This window comes from Ipomoea triloba, chromosome 1 (genome assembly GCF_003576645.1).
Source record: "Ipomoea triloba cultivar NCNSP0323 chromosome 1, ASM357664v1".
NCBI classification, from domain to species: Eukaryota; Viridiplantae; Streptophyta; class Magnoliopsida; order Solanales; family Convolvulaceae; genus Ipomoea; species Ipomoea triloba.
This window is the reverse complement of record NC_044916.1, coordinates 16,170,714-16,182,871: the sequence shown is the minus strand read 5'-3', so window position 1 is coordinate 16,182,871 and position 12,158 is coordinate 16,170,714. Positions and strand designations below refer to the sequence as shown.

The window sequence follows — 12,158 nt, the reverse complement described above, 5'->3', positions numbered from 1 at the left end:
TAGAGCTGCCCATGTGTTAGCTAGGGTTGCTCATTCTCAGGCTGGTCATTTTATTTGGCATTCGTCCATTCCTTATTGTATTGAACAATTTATTTAATGAATGATTCATGTCTTGGTTTTCAAAAAAAAAAAAGACGGGTGAGTCTAATTTGAGATCAGAAATTCTTATGTGTGAGATAGGTAGTGTTAAAATAGAAATGTACTACTTATGCTAAAATTGAAATACAAATTATGAATAAATTATTCGTCACTTATAAGGGAATGTATAATATTTTTGAGAAAAAATGTAATACTTTTAATCAAAATGTAATATCTAGGGGTTGAACATTTAGTTATAAGAAAAAGTATAATACTGTCAAGCATCTTGTGCTTAGATGGCATCTCTGTATGTGACTCTCTTCGAGGGAAAGTTCTATAAAGAAAGTATAAAACAAATACTACCCTATAATAGAGTTAATAATATTCAATAAAAAAAAGTATAATGCTAATAATAAATAAATTGATTGGTTGTTACTTGTTACTTATGAGGAAAAATGTAATATTTTTTGATGAAAAATATAATACTTTTAAATGAAAATGTAAAATTAAGGGTTCAATAGTTTTTTTTGGCTAAAGTGTCATCTCGCACCATGAACTATATTGGATTATTCATGTCGCACCTTAAACTTTCATAACGTCCATTTCGATACACAAACCATTAATTTTTTGTTCATCTAACAATTTTTACAGGTTACCTACAAGTTATAGGTAATCTATGCTAACTTGGACTTTTTTTTTGTTTTCTTATTCTTTTTTTTTTAATTTTTTTATTTTCTTCTAAACCTTTTCCAGCTCAACAACCGGTACCAGAACCGTAAAATAATAATAAAAAAATTCTTATATTTAAGCATTTAGCTACTGGCAGTAGCTAAATATATATATTAAAAATAATTATATTTAGCTACTGCCAGTAGGCAGTAGCCAAAATAATAATTAAAAAAATTTATAATATTTTTTTATAATAACAAAACATATTATATATAACTATATATACTAAAAGAAAAAAAAATTCCGATTGAATCGAAACCGAAACCTTTTTATAAGGTTCCGGTTATGGTTTGTGTAACCTTGGAATCGTGAACCGGCAGTTTCGAACCGGAATGAACCGCGGTCACCCCTAGGCAGGTCGTCGGTGGGCTTGGCGCACGCTGTCGCAAGGGAGGGGAGGAGCAGTGGATTGTGGAAGGGCTGTGGTGATTTGGTCTAGTGAGCACTGGTCCGGGTGAAGGCACATGGGAGGGGTAGCGTGAGGCGTTGATTTTTTGGGTTCACTTAAAAATTTTGGGTTGACTTAAAAAGAAGATCCACATAAGCTAATTACCTGTGTCATGTCATCATAGTAACCTGTGAAAAATGCTAGATGAAAAAAAATTAATGGTTTGTGTATCGAAATGGACGTTATGAAAATTCAAGGTGCGGCATGAATAATCCAATAGAGTTCATGGTGCAGAATGACACTTTAACTTTTTTTTTTTTTTTCAAAGTAAAAAGCAACTGGAGTAGATTACTGTAAGAGAACTGAAACAAAGTCAGGAGGGAGAGTCTTAATACAGTGAAATAGCCTGATGTAAGGTTTTGGATGTTAGAGAATGAGCAACTAAATTCAATTGTCTAGAAATTAAACGAAAAGAACAGACAGTAAAGAAAGGCAGTAGAGCCAAACAATCATTGAGAACAATTCCGACGTGAAATCTAGGCCTGTCAGTAGGGGTGGAGAGGAAGCGGTACAGGGCCGAGCAGTCCATATGGAGAGTAACCGAAGCAACGCCACGGTCCTTAAGCCACGATAGAGCCTCCTTGCAAGCAAGGGTTCAATAGTTATTTATGAAGAAAATAATTGTAATAGTTAGTAGAGAAATTCAATCATTATTGCATGGACCATGGTCCACACAGCTGTGTGGACCAAAAATAAAAAGTATATTATTTTTGTACTGTAGGTACATTATTTGATATATACCTACAGTACAAAAATAATGTACCTACAGTACAAAAATAATATACTTTTTATTTTTGGTCCACACAGCTGTGTGGACCATGGTCCATGCAATAATTTGCCAGAGAAATTATAGTACTTATTAAAAATTTGATCCTTCTAACTTATGAAGATTCAAACAATTTCATAGGAGATTTTAGAGAAGCCTAATTGAAATATTCTTTTTTTGTTTTTTTTTTTAAAAAATAATTTGATATGATGGTTACGGAGCTTTTTGCTGACTCCCCAAATTGACTATGTCAAGTCAAAGTGATAATCCGTTCCATTTCTATCGGCATTGATCGTCCACTTGCACTTGCATCTCATTTACTATCAGCTAGTGTTAATTTTAATCTTGTGGACTACATTATTCATATCATTTTCAGTACTGTTTTAGATCTTAATTCAACTTAGTTTTTTTTTTTAAATTAAAAACTAGTATTTTCACCCGTGCGTTGCACGAAATTATTTTTAATAATATTTTAAGAATATTTGAATCGATATACATACAATTATATAAATTATAACATCGAATATTATATAGCGCAATTGATGAATACCAAAGTGCCTACAGGCGCGGCTAATGTCAATACCAAAGTGCCATAAAAAGTTGAGATACAAAAGATCTATATATCAACATCGAAGTTCATTCAATAATTCAATTGTTTTCTTTTTAAAATTGCTTTTTTTTTTTGAAAATACGAGATGGGAATCCAGACAAGACACCAAGAAAGAACTAAGCGTCAAGCCAAATAACTCGCTGTGTAAAAATATCCATAAGGTCATTGCAAACTCGGCTTCTACATACTTGGGGTGGCTCGTAAAATTCAATCTAGTCTGTCTCCTCACATTTTTTAAATTACTTTGGGTTTAGGGTTTAGGGTCCGTATGAGAGTTGTCTATTGACATTCTTAGTTTAAGCTCGTCAACTACCGACAACCTAAAATAATTTACCTACTTGTAGTTTTTGTCGTAACAAAATGACTTTTACCCAAAGCGCACCTTCGTGTAACAAATGGTTGTACTTTTTCCGGAAATCAAACAAAATTACTACAACAGTCGTTTCAGTGGCCCATACTCTCGCTTTCTAAGTTCAATTCTAACACAACATTTAGACAAGAGGCTAAAGTCAGTGAATATGTTCACCAAAAGTTTTATTTTTTTTGGAATAAGGTTCAAATTGGCCACTAAACGTAACTTGAAAGTGCAATTAGGCCACTGAACGAAAAAAATGTGCAATTTGGTCACTGATCACTCCAAATGCATGCAATTTCACCTGATAGTAGGTTACCTTCCATTTCACCAGGTTACCTGCTTACATGGGTGGTGAGTTGATATTTTTAAATATTTTTTTAATAATAAACTTTAAAATTAAAAATTAATTGAAAATATTAAAAAATTAATATTAAAAAATATTAATATTAAAAATATTAAAAATTAAAAAATTAAAAAATTAATATTTTTTAATTTTTAATTTTAATTTTTAATATTTATTCAATAATAAACTTTAAAAATAAAAATTAATTTAAAATATTAAAATATTACTATTAAGATATTAAAAAATTAATATTAAAAATATTTTAAAATTAATATTTTTAAAATTTTTAATTTTTATATTTATTATTAAAAAATTATTTTAAAATGCCACATCACCATCCATGTAAGCAGGCAACTTGATGAAATGAAAGGTAACCTGCTATCAGGTGAAGTTGCATGTGGAGTGTTCAGTGGCCTAATTGCACATTTTTTTTCGTTCAGTGGCCTAATTGCACTTTCAGGTTACGTTCAGTGGCTAATTTGAACTTTATTCCTTTTTTTTTTCTTTTTTCTTTTAAGGTTCACACTTGTGTGAGACCGTCTCACGGAACCTTATTCGTGAGACGGGTCGGGTCGGGTCAAAGCACCATGCAAATGTCATACTTATATGTACAAATATCATACTTATATGCTCAAATACAACACTTATCAAGAATACAATTTTGTTACTTATAAGAGAAAAAGTAATACATTTTTCATAATAAGTAATGTTGACAAGTACCCCTTACTTATAAGGGCAAATATAATACTTTTGAGGAAAAAAGTAATACTTTTAAATTGAAATGTAAAAGTTTTGTATTTTCCCTTAAAAGTAATAAGTAACAAAAATTTTGTTCTTGATTAATATTACATTTGAGCATATAAGTATGACATTTGTGCGTATAAGTGTTACAATTGCATATTGACCCGACCCGTCTCATGGTGAGACGGTCTCACACAAATTTTTGCCTTCTTATAAATGTTACGTTCACCAAAAGTACGATTAAGGTTTTCCCAATGGGTATTTTTGTACATTTACGTATTCACTTTATATTGGTTTTGTATTCTTGAGCTCTATATATACTCTCATCTTTCCATCCAGTCCCAGTGCACTCAGTATAATAAAGTTTGTATCTTCTCCACAAAATGAGTCTCTCCCTATTTTGTTTTTATGCCATATTTGCCTTCCTCTTCAAAGCATCCTTCTCCCTGCCCGGAAATGTTTCTGATCACAGAGCATTGCTTTCATTGAAGGCCAACATCATTGGAGATCCTCTGCCTCTTCAATCATGGAATCACTCTACCCATTTCTGTAATTGGGTTGGAATAACTTGTGGTCACAAATACCAACGAGTTGTAACAATCCATTTGGGTCGAGCAACCTTCAAGGCTCTTTGTCCCCTGCAATTGGGAACTTGAGTTTTCTTAGAGAATTGTGGCTTCACAACAACACTCTAACAGGTATAATTCCTAAAGAGATGGGTAGACTTACAAGATTAAGTGTGTTGGTTTTGGAAACTAATGTATTTTCAGGTGAAATTTCGAAAACCTTTCACATTGTGTTAGTCTAACACATTTTTATTTGGGAAAGAATAATCTAACGGGTACATTTTCTTTTGAGTTTCGATCACTGTCCAAACTTGAGTACCTTTCGGTTCCCATAAACTAGTTGATGGGAGAGATACCTGCTTACCTAGGCAATTTTTCATCCCTCAAGAAACTTTCTTTTGCTGGAAATAATTTCAAGGGAAAAATTCCTACTTCTTTTGGGTGCCTGCAGAAAGTTTATTTTATTTCTGTAAGCTATAACTACCTGAGTTCTACCATTCCCATATCCATTTTCAATCTCTCATCATTGGTAACTTTTAATGTAGAAGACAATAAACTTGAGGGATATCTTCCTTCAAATTTAGGCTCTACCCTTCCAAATCTAGAGTATTTTTATATTGGTTATAATCTTTTAAGAGGGCGACTTCCTATCTCAATATCAAATGCCACAACACTACACCATTTTGATGTTCGTCATAATGATTTTTATGGAGGGGTACCGTCATTTAATGGACTTGAAAGACTAAAATTGCTTGCTCTTTATGACAATCCACTTGGTAATGGAAAATCCACTGATTTGGATTTCATGTCATTTCTTCTCAATAGTACTGCTACACTATTGACCCTGTATCTTGATAATTGCAATTTTGGTGGGGTTTTGCCCAGATTCATAGCAAACTTTTCACATCTTAAGGATTTTCAATTAGAAGAAAATATCATAGGCGGATATCTTCCAAGTGAAATTCATCTTCTTGTTAACTTACAATACCTAGACTTATCAGAAAATGTCATTGGCGGTACAATTCCAAGTTCATGGGGAGGAAGCCTTCAACAACTCATCGGTTTATACCTTGAAGGAAACAATTTGTTTGGTGAGATTCCAATTTCATTGGGAAATCTGTCCCTTCTTAGTGAGCTTTACCTACAATTCAATGAGTTGCAAGGTACTGTACCAAAAAGTTTTGAAAATTTTAAGTATTTGTTAGAATTAAATGTTTCCAGAAACAAACTCCATGGAAATTTTCCCAAAGTTATCTTCACATCACTTGTGCATTTAGACCTCTCTCACAATCACTTTACAGGTCCTCTTCCTGTAGAGATTGGTGGGTTCAAAGATTTGGTGACACTAAACCTCTCAAACAACATGTTCTTAGGCACACTTCCAAGTACCATTGGTGCACTGAGTAGCTTGATTGAACTCAACATCAATCATAACCTTTTCCATGGATTTATTCCTCCTTCTTTCAGTTCTTTAAAAAGCCTAGAAATTTTAGATCTATCTTGTAATAACCTCACAGGAAAAATACCAAAATTTCTAGGTAAACTTCAGTACTTGAAGCGATTGAATTTATCATTTAACCATTTGGAAGGTGAGATACCTACTGAAGGGATTTTTAAACACAAGACTGAAGTTGAGCTGGTTGGAAACAACCTTTGTGGAGGTATTCCACAATTTGGGTTGCCAACATGCCCAAGAGAAGGGGAAAGACAACATCTGTCCCATATTCAAAATTTGGCAATTTTAATGTCAAGTGGGACATTGATTCTGCTGATAATTGTAGCTCTTATTGTGTTCATTTATAAGCAGAAGAACAAGAAGCCTTTAACGTTGGATGCAACAACAGAGTTCATGCCTAAGTTGTCATATTGGGATATCCAGAATAGGGCTGTGCAGCGGTCGGGTTCGGACGGTTCGGGTGGTCGGAGGCTACAACCGATCGGATTTCGGTTTTAGATTTGTAACCCCAAACCGTTTAAAAAAATGATGAAACCCGTCGGTTTTGGAGATTTTGATCTCCGACCGACATCCGATTAACCGTCGATTTAGTCGGGTTGATAAAAAAAAAATTAATGCAAAAACTAAATTACTATTAGAATTTTAGTCAAAACTCCAAACAACCAAACCTCAAAAAACTAAAATACACACAAAATCACATCTGAAACTGATATAGTGAAATGTCTAAGAGACTAAGACTCTAAAATCCTAATCATTCACAAAAATTTAATTACACCAAAATACAAATCAAATTACAACTGTCATTCACTCATTCACAATTCACAAAGAGCAATTAAACATTTAAATCACAGCAGGTCAGCAGCACAGATCCAGCCTCCAAGCCTCCAGTAGTCCAGCCTCCAAGCCTCCAATCCTCCATTACCTCCAATAGTTGCCTAAATCCTAATCCTCTTCCTAATTATATTCAAAGTTAGAAAAGATGAAAACTTAAAAATGTAGTAAACTTGCCAAAATATATAGTATATACAATATTACAATATAATAAGTATATTGTTATTAGTAATAACAGAAAGTTAAGATTGGGACAAAGTGTGCTCAGATTGCTTATTTTTCATATCATGTAAGGATTGGGGGAAATTGCCAATGACCTATGGATTGACCACAGTTCATGGCAACATACCAAACCCAATCCAACAAATCCCAGATTTCAGAGTATGGTGGAAGCATCATCATTGCACTGGGCAGTTATTACTTATTAAACATTTAAAAAAAAACAGAGAAGAGAGTCAGAGAGATATACCAGACAGGATCCTTATACAATTATACTTACAACCATTCCAATTTCCAGTGGTCAGTGGATAGTGTGAATCCTCAAACCTGGGGCAGTTATTAGCCACTGAGGCTGCAAACTTTCCAGCCAGGGAGGCATCAACTCAACTCATCATTATGTAGAGCCACAGCCACCAGCCCACCATGGTTCCATGCTCAGGCAGTCAAGCAGTCAAGCAGTCAAGTACTCAAACATACACAATTTAGTTTTAAACAGCACAAGGCACAACTCACAAGCATAAGCAGAAAACAGTAAAACAGTAAACAAATAAAGATATGAAATAGTTTCAGAGAATTGAAATTTAATTTACTGGTATTGTAGGCAGGGAAGAACCAACTCCAGTACCAACTCCAGTGCAGAACTCTGCACACAAAAAAAAAAAAATAATAAACATTAGACTTTAAACTAATTAACTAAAAAATAAACAAACTTATAATTAAAGTTAAAACTTATAAGAATAATTACCTTTTTCAAATTTCTCAACCTCATCAATGTTTTCTTCAACTGAAAGAGGCTGATTGTGCAACCTAAGCCAATCTTGTGCACATACAAGTGCCTCCACAATTTTAGGAGTAAGAGAACTCCTAAAGGCATCAAGAACTCTCCCACTTGTACTAAAGGTTGATTCTGATGCAACTGTAGAAATGGGAACAGCAAGTATATCCCTAGCCATTTTAGAAAGCACAGGGAACTTTCCACCATTTCAAGAGGTCAAATTCACCATCCTCTTCTATAATTTCCTCACTCAAATAAACTTCCAACTCAGTTTTCTTTCTGCCTAATTCTCCACTCTCCAATCTTTGTTTTTTTAACTGGGATTTTAACAAAGATTGGGGTCTCCCAACAGAAACTGGATCAGACAAAACAGTAGGGGGAACAGACTGTTCAACAGGAACAGAATCAGACTGGACTGGGAAACTTGTCACATAATCAGCATACAACTCCTTCAAGTCTTTCATAACCTTCTCAAACAAGGACTTGCCATTTTCATCACCATATAATTGATTAAACTGATATGGCATGTATTCAATTTTGTCCCTAGGATCCATTATATTTCCATAAAAAATCAGAAAATTCATCTTGTTTGGATCACCCTAGTATTTATCAAACTTGGTCCTCATATTCATCCCCATTGCTTTAACAGAATCAGATTCAGCTCCCACCAGACCAGTAAGTATGCAAGATAAATCAGACACTTCAGAGAAGAAAGTGTTAGAAGTTACATACAAAGAACCAGATATCCTAACAGTCATTTCATAAAATGATTTCAGAAATTTCACCAACCCTTCTACTACCTCCCAATCTAAGAAATTAGGAACATTCCCACCCAAATCAGATTTGAAGGAAGTGTCATGATCTTCATACACTTCAAAAACCTTTTGATACAGCAAAGCAGTATGCAGCATCAAATATGTGGAATTCCACCTTGTAGGTACATCAAGAACCAAAGAGTTTTTGGCTTCCACCCCAATTAAGTCAGCAAGCTCTCTAAATTTTTGGAGCCTAGCAGGAGAGCTTCTCATATACCTAACAGAGTCCCTTACCTTCTTAACAGAATCATCAGATTCCTTTAATCCATCTTGCACAACCAGATTAAGGATGTGAGCAATGCATCGCATATGCAAATACTTACACCTTACTGCAGTAGAACCCCAAGACAGCATTTTCTTTTTTAAAAACCCTATGGCAGTATCATTGCTAGAAGCATTATCAACTGTGACAGAAAAAATTGACTTCAACCCCCACTCTNTCATTCACAATTCACAAAGAGCAATTAAACATTTAAATCACAGCAGGTCAGCAGCACAGATCCAGCCTCCAAGCCTCCAGTAGTCCAGCCTCCAAGCCTCCAATCCTCCATTACCTCCAATAGTTGCCTAAATCCTAATCCTCTTCCTAATTATATTCAAAGTTAGAAAAGATGAAAACTTAAAAATGTAGTAAACTTGCCAAAATATATAGTATATACAATATTACAATATAATAAGTATATTGTTATTAGTAATAACAGAAAGTTAAGATTGGGACAAAGTGTGCTCAGATTGCTTATTTTTCATATCATGTAAGGATTGGGGGAAATTGCCAATGACCTATGGATTGACCACAGTTCATGGCAACATACCAAACCCAATCCAACAAATCCCAGATTTCAGAGTATGGTGGAAGCATCATCATTGCACTGGGCAGTTATTACTTATTAAACATTTAAAAAAAAACAGAGAAGAGAGTCAGAGAGATATACCAGACAGGATCCTTATACAATTATACTTACAACCATTCCAATTTCCAGTGGTCAGTGGATAGTGTGAATCCTCAAACCTGGGGCAGTTATTAGCCACTGAGGCTGCAAACTTTCCAGCCAGGGAGGCATCAACTCAACTCATCATTATGTAGAGCCACAGCCACCAGCCCACCATGGTTCCATGCTCAGGCAGTCAAGCAGTCAAGCAGTCAAGTACTCAAACATACACAATTTAGTTTTAAACAGCACAAGGCACAACTCACAAGCATAAGCAGAAAACAGTAAAACAGTAAACAAATAAAGATATGAAATAGTTTCAGAGAATTGAAATTTAATTTACTGGTATTGTAGGCAGGGAAGAACCAACTCCAGTACCAACTCCAGTGCAGAACTCTGCACACAAAAAAAAAAAAATAATAAACATTAGACTTTAAACTAATTAACTAAAAAATAAACAAACTTATAATTAAAGTTAAAACTTATAAGAATAATTACCTTTTTCAAATTTCTCAACCTCATCAATGTTTTCTTCAACTGAAAGAGGCTGATTGTGCAACCTAAGCCAATCTTGTGCACATACAAGTGCCTCCACAATTTTAGGAGTAAGAGAACTCCTAAAGGCATCAAGAACTCTCCCACTTGTACTAAAGGTTGATTCTGATGCAACTGTAGAAATGGGAACAGCAAGTATATCCCTAGCCATTTTAGAAAGCACAGGGAACTTTCCACCATTTCAAGAGGTCAAATTCACCATCCTCTTCTATAATTTCCTCACTCAAATAAACTTCCAACTCAGTTTTCTTTCTGCCTAATTCTCCACTCTCCAATCTTTGTTTTTTTAACTGGGATTTTAACAAAGATTGGGGTCTCCCAACAGAAACTGGATCAGACAAAACAGTAGGGGGAACAGACTGTTCAACAGGAACAGAATCAGACTGGACTGGGAAACTTGTCACATAATCAGCATACAACTCCTTCAAGTCTTTCATAACCTTCTCAAACAAGGACTTGCCATTTTCATCACCATATAATTGATTAAACTGATATGGCATGTATTCAATTTTGTCCCTAGGATCCATTATATTTCCATAAAAAATCAGAAAATTCATCTTGTTTGGATCACCCTAGTATTTATCAAACTTGGTCCTCATATTCATCCCCATTGCTTTAACAGAATCAGATTCAGCTCCCACCAGACCAGTAAGTATGCAAGATAAATCAGACACTTCAGAGAAGAAAGTGTTAGAAGTTACATACAAAGAACCAGATATCCTAACAGTCATTTCATAAAATGATTTCAGAAATTTCACCAACCCTTCTACTACCTCCCAATCTAAGAAATTAGGAACATTCCCACCCAAATCAGATTTGAAGGAAGTGTCATGATCTTCATACACTTCAAAAACCTTTTGATACAGCAAAGCAGTATGCAGCATCAAATATGTGGAATTCCACCTTGTAGGTACATCAAGAACCAAAGAGTTTTTGGCTTCCACCCCAATTAAGTCAGCAAGCTCTCTAAATTTTTGGAGCCTAGCAGGAGAGCTTCTCATATACCTAACAGAGTCCCTTACCTTCTTAACAGAATCATCAGATTCCTTTAATCCATCTTGCACAACCAGATTAAGGATGTGAGCAATGCATCGCATATGCAAATACTTACACCTTACTGCAGTAGAACCCCAAGACAGCATTTTCTTTTTTAAAAACCCTATGGCAGTATCATTGCTAGAAGCATTATCAACTGTGACAGAAAAAATTGACTTCAACCCCCACTCTAGTAGGCAACTTTCAAGTGCCTTAGCTATGTATTCCCCCTTATGTGAAGAAATAGGGACAAAGGAAATGATTTTTTTCTGTAGCTTCCACTCATGATCTATGAAATGTGCAGTAATGCACATGTAGTTGATTCTTTGTACAGAAGTCCAAGTATCAGTAGTGATACTAACCCTTTGGCAGCTAGTCTTAAAGAAATTCTTCAAATTAACCCTCTCATCAGAATAAATTTTCAGAATATCCCTACTTACTGTCCATCTAGAAGGAATTTTGAACATAGGACAGCAAACAAGAATAAATTTCCTAAAACCTTGACCCTCCACAAACCTAAAAGGTAGCTCATCAACAGAGCTCTCCTAATCAACTCCTGATCAAAAACCCAGGTTCCTAAAACCCCTGCTGCACCTTCAGACTCAGTTAAACCAGAACTAGGGGCAGGAGAGAATGTGAGTAGAGATTGCCTAGTATCCTTAGAGTGAGGATTTTTTAAGCAAGTCATAATGTGATTTCTCAAAGTAGAAGTCTCATGTCTTTTGGTCTCAGATTTGTAAGACTTTTTACAGTATATGCACACTGCTGAGACAACAATGTTATCTTTGTTCTTGATTTTTTCAAAGTTATCCCAAACAGGAGATCTGGTTTCAACCTCTTTTCTTTTTTTAGGAACAGATGGAGGCAAAGGCTGCTGAGATGTATCTTTCTCTACAGCTTCTGCTCC

At 34.8% G+C, this 12,158-nt stretch overlaps 3 protein-coding genes across 3 annotated transcripts; 1 reads left to right on the top strand and 2 right to left on the bottom strand.

Moving 5' to 3' along the window:
* Nucleotides 1-4,979: 4,979 nt before the first annotated feature.
* On the top strand, nucleotides 4,980-6,590 carry LOC116003588 (putative receptor-like protein kinase At3g47110). Its single transcript, XM_031243513.1, has one exon. It carries the CDS (start codon nucleotides 4,980-4,982, stop codon nucleotides 6,588-6,590), a length of 1,611 nt encoding a protein of 536 aa, XP_031099373.1.
* A 1,926-nt stretch (nucleotides 6,591-8,516) lies between these two features.
* LOC116003496 (zinc finger BED domain-containing protein RICESLEEPER 2-like) lies at nucleotides 8,517-9,793 on the bottom strand. The gene is made up of 3 exons (XM_031243415.1): nucleotides 9,742-9,793; nucleotides 9,214-9,318; nucleotides 8,517-9,136 (listed from the first exon to the last, which is right to left on the bottom strand). The coding sequence occupies exons 1-3, from the start codon at nucleotides 9,791-9,793 to the stop codon at nucleotides 8,517-8,519; spliced, it is 777 nt and encodes a 258-aa protein (XP_031099275.1).
* A 575-nt stretch (nucleotides 9,794-10,368) lies between these two features.
* LOC116003344 (zinc finger BED domain-containing protein RICESLEEPER 2-like) lies at nucleotides 10,369-11,939 on the bottom strand. Its single transcript, XM_031243359.1, has 3 exons — nucleotides 11,788-11,939; nucleotides 10,805-11,698; nucleotides 10,369-10,732 (listed from the first exon to the last, which is right to left on the bottom strand). Exons 1-3 carry the CDS (start codon nucleotides 11,937-11,939, stop codon nucleotides 10,369-10,371), a joined length of 1,410 nt encoding a protein of 469 aa, XP_031099219.1.
* Between the last annotated feature and the right edge of the window lie 219 nt (nucleotides 11,940-12,158).

Coding starts and splice junctions, on each gene's coding strand:
- LOC116003588 (XM_031243513.1), top strand. CDS start 4,980: ATGGGAGAGATACCTGCTTACCTAGGCAATTTTTCATCCCTCAAGAAA.
- LOC116003496 (XM_031243415.1), bottom strand. CDS start 9,793: ATGCCTCCCTGGCTGGAAAGTTTGCAGCCTCAGTGGCTAATAACTGCC. Junction 9,319..9,741: donor GTGGCTAATAACTGCCCCAG/GTTTGAGGATTC, acceptor GAATATAATTAG/GAAGAGGATTAGGATTTAGG. Junction 9,137..9,213: donor ATCTGTGCTGCTGACCTGCT/GTGATTTAAATG, acceptor TTTCTGTCACAG/TTGATAATGCTTCTAGCAAT.
- LOC116003344 (XM_031243359.1), bottom strand. CDS start 11,939: ATGACTTGCTTAAAAAATCCTCACTCTAAGGATACTAGGCAATCTCTA. Junction 11,699..11,787: donor GAGTTGATTAGGAGAGCTCT/GTTGATGAGCTA, acceptor AATTCCTTCTAG/ATGGACAGTAAGTAGGGATA. Junction 10,733..10,804: donor GGGATGAATATGAGGACCAA/GTTTGATAAATA, acceptor AATGGATCCTAG/GGACAAAATTGAATACATGC.